At 35.3% G+C, this 15,738-nt stretch overlaps 2 protein-coding genes across 7 annotated transcripts in view; both read right to left on the reverse strand.

Moving 5' to 3' along the window:
• Window positions 1–7,774, reverse strand: part of LOC127847547 (mucin-5AC-like) — a 53,481-nt gene extending 45,707 nt beyond the window's left edge. For 2 of the 3 annotated variants that reach the window (XM_052379553.1, XM_052379552.1), the window contains exons 1-7: window positions 7,669–7,774; window positions 5,962–6,033; window positions 4,435–5,760; window positions 2,154–2,269; window positions 1,312–1,370; window positions 991–1,157; window positions 665–836 (exon numbers count right to left, since the gene is read on the reverse strand). In XM_052379553.1, coding sequence (XP_052235513.1) covers window positions 665–836; window positions 991–1,157; window positions 1,312–1,370; window positions 2,154–2,269; window positions 4,435–5,760; window positions 5,962–6,033; window positions 7,669–7,759 — 2,003 coding nt within the window. In that variant the 5' untranslated portion in view covers window positions 7,760–7,774. Of the gene's footprint in view, window positions 1–664; window positions 837–990; window positions 1,158–1,311; window positions 1,371–2,153; window positions 2,270–4,434; window positions 5,761–5,961; window positions 6,034–6,537; window positions 6,682–7,668 lie in introns of those variants that run through there. The other variant, XM_052379554.1, reaches the window with a different exon arrangement.
• A 3,617-nt stretch (window positions 7,775–11,391) lies between these two features.
• Window positions 11,392–15,732, reverse strand: LOC127847552 (uncharacterized). Of its 4 annotated transcripts, none has more exons than XR_008034031.1 (5): window positions 15,274–15,732; window positions 14,832–15,011; window positions 14,161–14,340; window positions 13,428–13,829; window positions 11,392–12,033 (listed from the first exon to the last, which is right to left on the reverse strand). XR_008034031.1 is itself a non-coding variant. In XM_052379562.1 (4 exons), exons 1-3 carry the CDS (start codon window positions 14,921–14,923, stop codon window positions 13,429–13,431), a joined length of 684 nt encoding a protein of 227 aa, XP_052235522.1. In that variant the 5' UTR covers window positions 14,924–15,250; the 3' UTR covers window positions 11,392–12,033; window position 13,428. The 4 variants fall into 4 exon arrangements, 1 of the variants encoding a protein (XP_052235522.1); XR_008034029.1 differs by having other exon boundaries at window positions 13,428–13,840; XR_008034030.1 differs by having other exon boundaries at window positions 13,338–13,840.
• Between the last annotated feature and the right edge of the window lie 6 nt (window positions 15,733–15,738).

The following is a 15,738-nucleotide window of genomic DNA, read 5'->3' on the forward strand; positions in this document are numbered from 1 at the left end:
AGTGTTTTTAACATTAGAAAAACGGACACAGGGGGTATTGAATGGACATAAAAAATGCAGGCTAACATGTTCAACTCAATTAAAAAATGTTCCACGCCACACATATTCATTATTGAAACAAAACACTCCAAAAGACAGGTCCCTTTACCGTATGATCATTTGGACCTCTATGAGTGACTCTGACATTTCTTTTGCGTGACTTGAATATGCCACTTGGTCAATCGGTCTCCAGGAGCATAACAATTACAAAACATAACACATGCGATATGGGGCGGAAACGAAATGGAGGTCCGAATATGTGGTGTTAAAGTCTTTCGCCCTTAGCAAGCCTCTCTGAATAATGCCTTCAGTACATCATCTCATAGCCTTTAGGGTTTACAGTTGACGAAGACTCTTGTATAAACTATAAAATATAGGTTTACAAAGACAAGAGGTGTTTAAAAAAGAACAATTGCACAGCATTTGTTTCTGGATGATTTTTTTTTTATAAATATGACTGCAAGCAATTCTTTGTCGTATTGGACATTTATACAGTTGGTAATTTTACTTATTTTGTTTGGTTTAGGTTTTTAAGAAACATCTCTTGAATATTCAAACATTTATTTTAAAAGTAGAACTCTGCTGGCGTAGAAAGACCATCCGCTTCTAAACGTATGCTATTCACCTGCATGTTATATTGTCCTTGGTATGATCATACACGCACGCGCCGTTGTTCTGACAATAATCCGTTTGTTTAGTGCATGGATTTTGACAGAGTACTTGACCGCTTGATATGCTGCAGTCAAAAGCTTTGCCACATGGATTCACGTTCAGCATTTCGCACGTCGGATTGCCTCCTATATGAATGCAAGACATTATATAAGTATCTGCATTATTTAACCAGCATTTTTGCATGCCAAACCGTTTATTTAATAACCTTAACCCGAAGTCTATGTTGATTTTTTTTAACTCAGTATCGTATTTAGGACGTGAACAAGTGCATTAAATTACCAGTCAGCTTTTCTTGAATCGGTGCTTTATCCACAGTGGCGTCTACAGATTCTCCTCCAAGAATTAGATTCAGATGTGGTGAGCTAATGTTGATTGCAATTGCGATTTTTTTAAAGTCTGCATTACCGTTGAATAGTAACGAAAAATTGCACTTGATGGAACCATTGCTAAAAGAAAAGGAAATAAATCAAATGGCACCTTTATTTTTACAAAGGGTTGTTAAATTCACTGTTTAAATTGAAATACGTGTATTAAATCATACTTTTTATCTTAAAATGAAAACATATCAGTAAGATTTTTTAATGAATACTTGCTACAAACCTAAATCCTTCTATTTGGACTGAACGAAAGTTAGTTATATTTTCGTATTTCTTGTTTAGCTGAAAATATGACAAATGTGTATAAGATGTTTTTTTAAGATGTATCTTCAACACAAAAAGTTGGGGTTAGGGAAAACAAATGTATGTTTAATGTGTTAATAATGGTACATTTACGATTTTCTGATGTATATATTAAAATAAATAGTTATAGCTACATGAATTAATATCGTTTGAATATAACGTATGATATTTTATTTATTAATTTAAAGGGGCCTTTTCACAGATTTTGGAAAGTTTTGAAGTTTGTCATTAAATGCTTTATATTGATAAATGTAAACATTGGATCTAAAAAGCTCCAGTAAAAAATCAAGAATAAAATTAAAAAATAGAGAAAAAGGTAACCCGCAGCAGGACTCGAACCACTGACCCCTGGAGTAAAAAGTCTGCGCATTAGACCACTCGGCCATTCTTCCTTACACAATGCGAGAAGAATTTTATACTTCATATAAACGATCCTAGTAGTTTCACAAAATATAACGACAACAACAGAACTCTCCAAATTATTCAATCGTTTCGCGTTGCAACGCTTTATAATTTTCAGGTTTTTAAATCGTCAAAAGATGCATATAAAGGCTATTTAAGAGCATGGTAAATGTTCAGTATTACTGTTTCCTCACAAATATCATAACTAAAACGTAAATATGCGAATCTGAAACAACTTTTTTCAATTTTGTCAATTTACCAAAGCGTGAGAAGGCCCCTTTAAACACAAAAAAGTAAAATACAAAAATAAGACCGACAAAATGAAACCACTCAAGAGTAAAATAAAAGTCATATACTGACCTTGTCTTTAAATTCAGTGGAGTAACTTTTAAACAAATCTGATGATTTATTTTCTAAAGCAGGCAAGAAGTCTTTTTCTACCTTTACAGTTGACGTGATGTAAATCTCCAGTTTATCTATTGAAACCAAGAAACATGACATATATCAAGACAGTTTTATAGTTTAAATTGCGACTATAAACAACATATCAACTGAATATAAGGAATTTTTAAACTCAAATGCGTATTAGATATAAAAGCTGTTTGTCGCTTACGCTTGTTCGTTGACTAAACAAAATTAGTTTGATATGTTCATTCGTTTAGTATAGAACTTTCCTGTGGGTATGACTAAATTTAACATTTTTTTCCGGAAAATACAGATTATACGCTAACCGTTAAACATTAGTTTTCAAATCCCTTTAACTATGAATAAAGTATAAAACGGAGTGGAATAAGGTCAGTTATATAAAAAAAAGTATAATAGCCAACAATGGCTAACTTGAACCATTAAAAAGTACTTCAAATTGTTGTTTCTCGTCTCTTATGCTGTGATTCTGTACTACATATGGTAATGTAGTCACAACGTTTGAAACACGTGTTGCAAAAGGCACGTATTTTCCCGTTCAATACTACAGTTTAATGTAGAGAATTTTAACATTAAGTAAGTTACCAAATTTTAACCGTTTACATTTACATATTCGTGATTTAAAATTCATGATTTAAAGTTTCTAACCTAAGCTAACAATATTTGATCCAACTTTAAGTGGAGGGTATAGATGGCCTTCCCGCAGTAACTGTTGATGTAGGTTTTGCAGTTGATACAGTTTTTTTACATTTGTACTTGTTGTTGGAGTTGTAAAAACACGAAAATTACTGGCAACGAATATGAATGATTTCGCATTACCTCCAGTGCGGGGCCACTTTTGATCCTATGGACTTGATTTGAACACACTTGGTAGAAGACCATTATATAATGTTTGTTTACAAATACAGAATCTCTGCGCCTGCCCCCCCCCCCCCCCCCCTCCCCCAGAGTGGGGTTCATATGAACCCATTGTCATTATTTCAACAAATTCGGTCGACTACTACTATACGATCTTACATAACTAATGCTAAACACGGTGGTATCGCAACATATCATCATGAGCAAGTTGTGCTCAAGTGAGCTAAAACTATTCGAACACTGTCTGTCTCATTTGATAAGTACTTGACACGATTTTTTTATGAACATATCATGTTGACATTAGTATTTAATATAAAAAGCGTTAGTTATCGTAGTCGTATACAGATTACAAAGATACAATATTGAATACAACATACGCATATGGGTAGCGTACTAGTATTACTTATTGTCATCTATAAGTTATGGTTGATTCTTGTTAGTTTGGAGATCGTTTAAATAAATTCTAACGATAGTTATCCGTCTAATACTTAAGAACAGTAGCTTAATAAACAAGATCTATATGAGTTTACACATATTGGTATCATAGATAAGGTTTACAGGAATTTACATGACCCATATTTGAAAGCCGAATCTGGGGCGACATATTAAATTTTCGCAATGATGTTGGTGTAAAGAAATTACATGATTTACACCGCAATGTAAAGTGATAACAATTGTTTGACAATATTAAACAAATAAAAAGTTAAACAGAATCATTGCTTTGCACCCAACTATTTTGTTAATAATACTCGGAATCGAGTTACCAAGTAAATATTGCAAATGTTTTATGCTAGCGAAACCACATGAATCAATCATAGGTAAAGTGAATGTTTTTTGTTTTCAATCTGGACCTTAATTATCTTTCTTGAATTTTGAGTTATTGTCTGTTCGAGTTTCGCGATGTCATTATTATTCAAAATGTTAAAACTTAACTATAAGTGAGTGCGACATTTACCGTTGAAACATCAACATATTGCGTCAGTTATTGGTTACGATATTAAGCGTATCATATGAACTATATAGCCTTAATAGGTTTTGCGATATTTAGGTTTGGTAACAGATTTACGGCATTTAACTTCAAATGCGGCATTGGCTTTCTGTGCGTAGTTACTCGATTTCATGGTATTTAAACGTGGAAACGTCAATATGAAGGAGTTTTACATTTACCGTTGATACTCTCGCATATTTCGTCAGTTTTTTCAACATTAAGCATTACCGACCAATTATTAAGCGTCACATGGTTTGCGACATTTAGCATTCAAGTTAATACCTTGAACGTTTATAACGACATTCACCTTCTGTGCGACATTTAACGTTGCAACAAACCTTCTGTGACGTTATTAACAAAACAGTATCATACCAATGCTATGGGTCTCCACGGAACCGTCACATCGGCATTTTCCATTAGTCCAAATCCCAACATTTTCATCGGGAGACCTCCTTCTTCTTCCATTAGCATTCCCCGTTTTTGTCGTCATGTTATTAGCTGTTGTTGTTAATTTTGAACTTGTTGTGACTGTTGTTGTTTCATCTGGTGGTGGTGCGGTGACTGTTGTTGTTTCATCTGGTGGTGCTGTGGTGATTGTTGTTGTTTTATCTGGTGGTGCTGCGATGATTGTTGTTGTTTCATCTGGCAGTGCTGCGGTGACTGTTGTTGTTTCATCTGGTGGTGCTGTGGTGATTGTTGTTGTTTTATCTGGTGGTGCTGCGATGATTGTTGTTGTTTCATCTGGTGGTGCTGTGGTGACTGTTTTTGTTTCATCTGGTGGTGCTGCGGTGACTGTTGTTGTTTCATCTGGTGGTGCTGTGGTGACTGTTGTTGTTTCATCTGGTGGTGCTGCGGTAACTGTTGTTGTTTCATCTGGTGGTGCTGCGGTGACTGTTGTTGTTTCATCTGGTGGTGCTGCGGTGACTGTTGTTGTTTCATCTGGTGGTGCTGCGGTGACTGTTGTTGTTTCATCTGGTGGTGCTGCGGTAACTGTTGTTGTTTCATCTGGTGGTGCTGCGGTAACTGTTGTTGTTTCATCTGGTGGTGCTGCGGTAACTGTTGTTGTTTCATCTGGTGGTGCTGCGGTGACTGTTGTTGTTTCTCCTGGTGGTGCTGCGGTGACTGTTGTTGTTTCATCTGGTGGAACTGCGGTGACTGTTGTTGTTTTATCTGGTGGAACTTCGGTGATTGTTGTTGTATCTTCTAGTGATGCTGCGGTGACTGTTGTTGTTTCATATGATGGTGGTGTAGAGCGGGGCGCTGTTGAAACGCTTTGCGCTTTTGTATCTGATAGTGTTGATAGTTGTGATGATGATTCAGCCTTACTTGAATGAGATGTTGTATTTGTTATTGATGTCGATGCAGTTGACGATGGGTTTGATAGGGATATAGTTGATGTTGGTGTGTTTTGAGCGGCCATTGTTGATGTTGCAGTAAACACAATGGTACCTTTTGATGTCGTGTTTGTTTCTGAAGTCTCCGAATTTTCGTTTGTGGCAGGTCGCGTAGCACTTGGTTGCGTTATGTTTCTTGTTGTTGGTGTTGCGTTTGTTAAACTTGATATTGTCATATTGGAATATAACTTCGTTTCTGTTGACGGCTGGGCGCCCGTTGTTACATTCGTGATAGTGTTTTGAAGTATCGTTTGCGTGGCCATTTTTGTAGTTTGTGCTGTGATTGTTGTCGTAGTTGTGGTCTCTGAAACAAAGATGAGTTTAACATACAAGTTTTTTTTAGTGAGTTTATGTCTATGATGACTTTGTATCTCGAAACAAATATACGGCATCGATGTATCACATTGTGATATATTTGGTCAGACATTAAACTGGTTTAGATATTCAATCAAACTCAACTCAATCTGGACTTTGTATTAAAGGGTTAAAAACCTTTATTTTATACCTTTTGTAGACACTGTCGCGCACTGGCATACATCACCGTCGTTCAACGATTCAACTATGTCCACCGTCTTTACTAAAATATATATTGTTCCTGTTTAACCCATTTATGCATAGTGGACTCTCCCATCCTTTTAAATTAGAGCAATTTATTTCCAAAATTAGGGATGTCTAGTATAGTTATTTCTATATTTATAATATTTCTTACAAACAAATCTTTTAAGCAAACAGCGCATACTCTGATGAGACGCCGCATCGTGCGGCGTCTTATCTGGGTCTAGCTGTTTGCCAAGGCCTTTTTTCTAGACGCTAGGCATATATGGGTTAACTGTGTGAGTACAATTATTGAGAAACATAAACGGAGATAAGTATTATATATTGTAGAAGTGCTTGTATATTTCTTTATACTTTAACTACATTCTTATGCATATATACAGATTACATGTCAATCGTTTTTAGTTAAGATATTTCTAAAATATCTCCGTTTAGTAATTAGTTTTTACTGTTTTCATTTTGTCAATATTGTGAAGTGTATGTATAATTTATGATAATGTGTTATATCTGCATATGTTAACAGTACCTGTAAGTAATAAAACTGCTATCCGTATGTAACTGTAATCCACTGGAAGAAATGTTGCACATTAAAATTGTCCAAACGAAAATAACACATACTGATGCTTTTATTTTAGGGATACTGTACACCGGTTACCCGCACATACCGAATTTTCGGTTTCATTAAAACTTACTAAGATTCGTTCCACCATTTGGGTCGGGTCGGGTATTTGCACAGTACCGTTTAATTATATTAAATCGTTTTATCTTATTATTGCTGAGCTTGGATATATCCACTCAAGCGTTTGGTAATTTTGGCCAACATTCAAGCAATGCTTAGACCGGATATGTCCGCCAAATCGTGCACTCCGAAGGTCCTCAAATTTCAAATAAATCCTTATTCGAAAATCAAATTCCTTACACTTTTGTGAAAGATTATGTTAATGTTTTTATATTTTCTTATCGAATTTAACTGAATAAAAGTGTCTTAATTTCTTTGTAAATAACTTTTAACTCCGTTCGCCTACATGTTGTAACGAACTCTTCAAAATATTTTTTGAACAGACAAATCATGCATGTTTTGACATCAAACATGTTTAAAACAATATTTTATGTTTTTCTTTATTAATATTTTTAAATGTATTAAATTTTATAGTTTATTTGCAGAGAAATTCCAAGATATAACTTCTTGAAAAAATGGCGGACTCACTCTTTGTGTCTAGTTGGAACAAATAATAATTGACCTTGCTTTGATATTTATACCCGACCCGACCTGAAAATACCAAACCCGTTAAACGATACCAGACCCGTCCCGACAACAATTTGCAATCAGTTGAATTCCATATTGATAATTTCCTTTGTAATCAAGAATTGCAATTGAAGTTTTTTTTTGCGTATTATAAACAGAAACGATGAAAACAACAACTCGAAAATATACATAGTAACAGGTCTAATGGTTATCTACAAGAGTAATGATTTGAAAATGTAACCGTATTACAAATGTACAGTGATGGCATGTTGAAATTCACGTTTCTAATAATACGTTCACGAAAGTATGTCATCAAATTGAACACAAACAATGATTTTTTGAATTAGTGTTGTAAATAATGAAAACTTAAATTATAGCGTTTTATTTATAAAACAGTACGTATTCACTTACTTTTTGTTTCAATTCTATCCCAATGTCGAACATCAAATAAAGTCACGACTTTTGTTATCAAACTTGATTGCTCATGTGTACGGATGTCCATTTGTGTAGTTTTATATCTTACGCCCTTTCAAAACTTCCCATATGCCTAACTTTATAACTTGTTAAACATGTGTTGTTCTTTACAAAGTCTGATATTAGCGAAATGAAACAAATTACGTAGTAATGAGGTGCAGTCATGCCGTTTTTCACATGATTTTGTAACGTTAGTTCAAATCATGAATGGTTAATAACACATTGTAAACAACCTTTTAAACCATTTTAGACTCACCACCATCATCGTAAATAAATCATTTGCCAACAATTCTCATTCGTCTACTCAAATACGCCACTGACTGTCCTTCTCTTAACCAAACTAACCTTATCATCATTAAAAAGCCGAAAACAACAAAAACTTGACGATTCCTTCTTCGCCAACACATAAATGTTTACCTGTTAGAGCAAAAGTGTGTCTCCACAAAGAGAGTTAAAAAAACGTATTATGTATATTTAGTACATCGTACATCATAACATAAGTCGAAATCGAAATTCTGATTATAGTATGGCATGATATCATGTAAATTGAACTGTATCGTATTTGTATCATGTTCTTCATTTATATCTCTATGCATACAACTATGCTCGGTACCAGTTCTATCTCTGCGCGGATAGATATGCTCGGAACCAGTTCTATCTCTGCGCGGATGTTGAAGGCACATATGGAACAGCATACTATTAAGGCGAAGGCGTCCCTTTTGAAATGCTGATAACGAAGTCATGTACTATTCACTAATCATATTTGAAAGGTAAATTCTTTCCCCATAGCATGCTTGATAGCTATTTATTTTTATCGCATATTTTTCACCTAACGACAAACAAACAAACGTTTTTCTCAGTTATTTGCAATGACAATCCTTGACGCACTGCTGTTCAATACGATACAATAACTATCTTATATTTGAAAGACGATACCTTTTGTTTTGGATGCATTATTTACACGAACAAAACTTTCACATTAGGTCGTACAATTACAGTGTTTTATAAAATATTCTTATTGTGGTTTGCGGTATTTAATTACAGTTATGTTAGAGCAGAAACTGATGAATATAGCCTAATCTGCATGCAAGCTTATATCTACATGTATCTTGCAGTAAACCGACATTTAGTTTTACTTTATAAACACGCTAGTTAGTGCACGGTAGTCTTCAACTTTTGGTTTTAGCAATACATTGACATTAAGTCCCATGGCAGCCATATCAAACATAATGCGAAAATCTTAGAATAGAAAGTTGCCAGGTGCAAGGTTATTGTGATAGAAATACGTTTAGCACCAGCTTACATCGATATGTTAACTTCATATTAAATATTTATGGTGCAACAGAAACGCTGTTTGAACTTTAAAATCAATTAAAACTGAATATTGAAACTGAAAATATGTCGTTTATCTGCATTCTTTTTGTATTATTTATCTTACACATTTGTCAAAACCACATTTCGTCCTCAGATAAGCCAATGTCCGGGTGAGCTTTTCTTTCTTATTAGATAGTGCGCTGAATAGGGTTTCAGCTATGTCCTTGATGACATTCGCAGTGTCACTTGTCTTTTGGCTTCCTTATGAAACCCCGACTGCTGATGTTTGTTTTTTTAAATTTTAAAGTGATGTCCTTACAGTTGGGGAAGCCAGTAGTGATTAAATTGCCTTCAGAACAGTTGTTGCCGATCTTCACTTCGCGCATCGCTCGATGGCATTCATTGCAGAATACACATTTCTCAAGCTGGTCAAAAGATAACTTTTGAAAATTGCAAACTACTGAGGTTTGAACGAACTTTGTTGTGTATTTTTCTTTGCGATAGAACGTTTAGAGAAGTTAGAGACAGGTGGCTGATTGGACATATTCATATTGCACGACGATACTACAGCTTTATTGAAATTGTGAAGTGATTTGCGATGCCAATAACAGCTTATGTATTATATCTGTTATCAAAAGCGTGCTTTTCAATTTCTTTTTAAAACTTGCAATAAACGGCATTTTCCGATTTATTTTTATGGCACCAATTATAGGACAAACAGACACACATTTATTTAGGTATTTATGTATAAAAAGTAGGGATGGCAAACCTAAACAAATCCGTAACCGGTTAACCTGTTTTGATATTCGAGCGGTTAACCGGTTAACCGCTTGTATTTGTACCACATAAATAAAAAACAACATTCGAAAAACGTATGAGTTTATAAACAATTTTTCATATGCCTGTCCGTGAACTGTGATATGTCTTTGTTGTAATATTAGCTTTACGTCATTTACACATAATTATTGTTCTACAACTCGATCAATAAAAGCTAGTGCAGAATTTGAATTGGGTTGTGTTTTATGAACACCCATTATCCTTTAAGAATTACATGCATTAACAGTTTGCTGTTTAATAACAATTGTCAATTAGCGTAAATATATTTTGCAACAGGCAAATCGTTAAAGTTTGCAATAGTTGTTAAAACAAAAGTGATCGGGTGTAATCAGTGTCACGCTTTATTGATTTTTATCAAGGAATGGTAGTCAAAACAATGGCATACTTCACGGCACGTGTAAATTGTGACATATCATATCATGAAAAAAATATTGTAATTGACTCGCTTTCTGAGCCAGTCATCTTTTTTGGAGTATTTACATAGCAGTCCAGTGATGTCAGCTTTACTGGAGATGGCTCACATCAAAATTAAGCGGGGTGTTTTAATCTCACGTGATTACGGAGCATGGATGTACCCCTCTGCAACGACAGTGCCGTTGGGCATAATATGCATGTAGCTGATTTCTTGTCAGCAGCCCGTTTGAAAAATTTCCAGGCATCCGATAATAGAGGCATCATTATAGATTGTCGCTTTACTTTTTAAATACGTGCTATCTGATCAAGCTTTGCCGACTTCATACTGGATATTCACGTTGATGTTCTATTTATAAAAAATAGGACATATCGCAGTCAAATGTGCTAATTGGCAAGCGTAATTGGTCGGTTTATAATTTAAATTTATCAATATTTGAATATTTGAAACACAATAGACTGTAAAGTGCTAAACAAACACACTGCAGAGTAGGTGCTCGTGTGCCTGCTCATGATACCGCTTCACCCCGATGGTTTACAACTCTAATCGCTTTCGATCCACAGGGGGGCATCACGGGGTGGTAATTGCCGATAATTTGCGATCAGATTAGCGGAGTAGCCAATACAGTGAAATGAAGTAAAAACAAAACTTACGATTTGAGCATTAATTTCGTTCAACAAATAATGCGTTTTCTTCAAGAGTAACCGAATATTAATTTTGTAATCGGTTAACCTCCTAAGAAACGGATAACCGGTTAACCAATTAACCGTTGCCATCCCTAATAAAAAGGGAATTTTGTTTGTATACACAGGTTATATGTATGCAATGTCTTCAGTTTCTGAGTACATAAAGTGTTCTTCAACTTCCATTGGAGTTCTAATGCAGTCAAATAGAACAAAATGTGCACACTTATATTTAGGAGAAATGTCTTAAAACGATTCAAACTTCCTTAACTAATAATCGAACCAATAGTATATGTATGTATTACTTTAATCCAAATGAAAAAAGCTCGTCCAACCAAAACAAACGTTGAAAAATCCGAAATAAAACTTGTTAAACCTAAAACAGCTGCTCTAAAAGTGACTCTACATCTCAACTGAAAGCAGCAAATTCAGTCATAAGCTGAACTTTATTAATCACCTATGGATCATCTATGGATTCACAATGTAGCATTATCTGAGCAAATCGATCACATATATGACGTATACAACATATTCAGTAATCAGGAAGCATACATGCATTTTCCTGAAAAGTAAACACTCGATAATTACATAACCTTGTAAACACATTCACAGATGATGAGGGATTTGGCTGCCCTATAAAATCTGTCCATGGGACATAGTATGCTTGTATGCGCGCTTCCTATTATATAATGGATACACGATTATATGCATAGTCGTGGTGTCTACAAATACCCTCAACGAAGACAAAACAATATAGTGTTTAACTTTTGAGGCATCGAATGCTAGTTCGTTACGTCACACGTAGTCCACTCGATTCCCATGCCGGAGATAGCACCACGACAGACCGTTGGCTTCCTCAAGCAGTCTTAGACGTTACGGAAGTGAGCACTTTAAACGTACACACTGTTACATATTTCCCACTTCAGCGTTTGATACAGCGTCGATGTAGTCGTAATGAGACGTGCTGTTTACCGACTGATAGAGGTCTCCCTCGGCGGAATGCAACGGCTGAGTCCGATGCACGTGAGCGCCGTGCGGTATTTTGAGCTGGGACCTCTGAAGTAGACCAAACTGATAGTGCTCAACGAACGCTGGCTACGAGTTTTCTTTCATGTTGGCATGTTAAAAATACTGTTATTCTCAAAAGCAAAGTTGTTGTCAAATCGCATTCCGAAAATGTTACACATTTCAAAGGGGCCTTTTCACGTTGGGAAAATTAAAAAAAGTTGTTTTCAGAATCGCAAATTTTCGTTTTAAGTATGATATTTGTGAGGAAACAGTAATACTGAACATTTACCATGCTCTAAAATACCCATTTTATGCATCTTTTTACGATTTAAAAACCTGTAAATTATAAACTGTTGCAACGCGAAACGAATTAAAAATTTGGAGAGTTCTGTTGTTGTCGTTATATTTTGTGAACTTAGAGGATTGCTTATATTAAGTATAAAATACACCTTTAAATGTATCATCAAGGATGGCCGAGTGGTCTTAGTGGTAGACTTTTTACTCCAGAACTCCAGGGGTCAGAGGTTCCAGCCCTGCTGAGGGTAACCTTTTTTCTTTTTTAAATTGTATTCTTGATATTGTACTGGAGCTTTAAGATCCAATGTTAACATTTATCAATATAAAGCATTTAATGACAAACTTCAAAACATGCCAAAATCAGTGAAAAGGCCCCTTTAAGGACTCTTCGAATAGTCATGTCGTTCCGTATATAAAAAAGAATTAATGTCCGATTTGTATTTAAAGCGGATATATACGATTTTTTATATGTGTTTAATTGTAATATATTGATAAAATATGTTACAATAACACAAAATAGGCAAGAAAAATTATACATTAAAGCCGAATTTCATAAAATGCAGTAAAGGCAAATTAGTGCCCCCGAGCCGATTGTTACGTACATGTTTTCCTACAATAACCGAAGCATTCGTCTTTGTATTAGGATCGGAGTTAGTGTTCGTGTGTCGTATGAATAGATATCGTTGCAGAATTCAAATAAACCGTTAAACTAAGTTTGGATTCACATCGTACATGTTTGGTATACATGCTGGCGAATTCGGCTGTACAGCCGTTTTCAAATTCAGAATTAAATATCTGGCTTAGTTCGCATTTTTCGACACATGTTCTCTTAACTTTTATTTTAATTTATATTGAAATATCTATATAATAAGTTTTTTTACACATTTTATATAAATTCATTAATATTTGACAAAATCGTATATACCCCGCTTTAACTTGTCTATACGAATTTAGTATTTATCTAAAATAAAAGAGTGAACGTTTTCTTAAAAAGATCAACACAACATAAGTTATATGTATACCTTCGAAACTATTATTATTTAAATGGTTCTAACCTGACATATGTGATATCCAAAACGTCGACGCTGAGAACCGCAAACTGTATTGTGTTACTAACAACTATTTTGTAAAGGTTTTTACCATACCTCATGCCCGATAAATCCTGTCGCAACATGTTTTTTTGTGTTTTTCAATCGTCCTTTGACTCTTCCGCACTTCGAGGTATGAGGAATACGGGTGGGAATCGCGGCTACCACGCGCATCCAGTGCGTCCCAATAGGTGTTCTTACCGGACGGGTGATAATTAACTCCTCTTCGTTTCTCTTGTCCCTCCAATTCAGTGTCATTTGTATTTGATTGTGGACTACGAGCTTTACTTCTCTCTGGCGGATGGGGAACAATAACACCACGTGTCAATGGTGTGCCCCTGTCAGTGCTGGTTGCGTACGGGTGGAAATCACTGGTACCACGTGCCGCCGTGGCGTCCCAGTGAGTATTTGATCTCGCTTGCTTCTTGTGGGACTTGCGCTTCTTGCAATTCATGAGGCCTACATGGTTGCTTAAAAACAACAACTTAAAATCATAAATGCATTAAAAAGTGTAGTGTTATTGAATATTTATATAGTATGATGATCAGTTTTGTCAAAATCATGTTTTAATTTGTTGTTTGTGCTAATTATGTCTAGTATGTGTTAAACAGCATCCATTTTGACCGAAGTAAACGAGCCCCATTTCATCATTCACTTCATCGAATAAGATTGGTTATATGTGTTAATGTAAAACTTATTGTACACACGTTCGGATAAATGTCAAATAAAAGTGCAAGCAATTTTTATATTAAGAATGTGCTTTATAATTTGTTATTGTGCATTCGACAACCTTAGAATTTTCTTCCGCAATCTGTACACAAGACACACAATCGCTGTGATGGCCGCAATCACAATGGCGCCCCCGATACTTCCAGCTATCGCAGCGATATACTTAGACTGCAACGCCAGCTTTTCGACCTTGACCTCGCAGTGATCCCCTTTGTAGACGTAATGAGAGTCTTCTTTACAGCTGCACAAAACAAAAACAAATGTTTGCTTAGCAACGGGACAATGTAAAATGAAGGTAAATTGTTTTGTCAGTGTACACTTTCTGAACTTTTTCTTAAGTTCCTACATAAGGTCAATATACTTAAGGTCATTCTCATGAATCTATATGAAGTTTTTGTGTTGTAACAAATATGTTTTACATTCAAAGACTTTTTCTCAAATATATCACAATGATAACTTATTTTAATATGCACTGATACATGCATTTATGCATAGTCTGTTTCATTATTCAAAAAAGATTTAATGCAGAACGAAAACAAAAGTATATAACATTATTATTTATATTTGCACATCAAATATAAAACGAATCTAAATTCATTTCAAAGATTAACACTAAGTTGTTCCTGACGGCCAATTTATGAGTTTTTGACAGTATACATATTCCACATTTCAATGATGTTAATGTATACAGCATATACATTTCTATAGAATATATATACTAGAATTAATTACAGACAAAATGTTATGTTTTCTCGAGAGTCGTATAAGCAATCCCCTTTGTTCTTGCAGACTCTGTCATCTATTATGCACCGGTGGATACACATGATCGTGCCATGGGTGCGTCACATTTACTCGTATACCCTATTTTACACGGGCTTTCCAGGAATGGGCATGAACTTGCAGCGAAAAGACCTGCAGAGAATCGACATTGTTATAACTTAAAAAGTGTAATGGCAACTTTTTAATGAATATTGTATTCACATAGTTTTTAGAATGAAATTTTGAGCTTGGTTTAAGAGAGGCGTATGCATTTAAAATTCATCATTTAACTTGGGAAATCTTAATTTATATACCGAAAGCATTATTTAACAATATACGATTCAAGATTATAATGTACTTCTCTGTTTATATACGGCAAACGTGTTTGTGAACACTATTGTACTAAATATCTTACTTGTATTAAATATTAACAATAGTGCTGCTGATGTTGGTGCGTAGTTGATGTTGATTGCGCATTTGGGTTTGTCGGCTGATATTTGGGCGTAGTGGATGTTGATTGCGCAGTTGGGTTTGTCGGCTGATGTTTTGGCGTAGTGGATGTTGATTGCGCATTTGGGTTTGTCGGCTGATGTTGGGGCGTAGTGGATGTTTATTGCGCATTTGGTTTTGTCGGCTGATGTTTGAGCGTAGTGGATGTTGATTGCGCATTTTGGTTTGTCGGCTGATGTTTGGGCGTAGTGGATGTTGATTGCGCATTTGGGTTTGTCGGCTGATGTTGGGGCGTAGTGGATTTGATAGCGCATTTGGGGTTGTCGGCTGATATTGCGGCGCAGTTGATGATTTTTGCAAGAAGAACTTTATCGGCCGACGTTTCGGCGTTTGTTGATGCTTATGACTTCATTATCACCAACACGCTCAT

The sequence above is a fragment of the Dreissena polymorpha genome, chromosome 10 (assembly GCF_020536995.1).
Source record: "Dreissena polymorpha isolate Duluth1 chromosome 10, UMN_Dpol_1.0, whole genome shotgun sequence".
NCBI classification, from domain to species: domain Eukaryota; kingdom Metazoa; phylum Mollusca; class Bivalvia; order Myida; family Dreissenidae; genus Dreissena; species Dreissena polymorpha.

Coding starts and splice junctions, on each gene's coding strand:
- LOC127847552 (XM_052379562.1), bottom strand. CDS start 14,923: ATGTGTATCCACCGGTGCATAATAGATGACAGAGTCTGCAAGAACAAA. Junction 14,341..14,831: donor GAAAACATAACATTTTGTCT/GTAATTAATTCT, acceptor TGTTTTGTGCAG/CTGTAAAGAAGACTCTCATT. Junction 13,841..14,160: donor TTGCGGAAGAAAATTCTAAG/GTTGTCGAATGC, acceptor GTTGTTTTTAAG/CAACCATGTAGGCCTCATGA.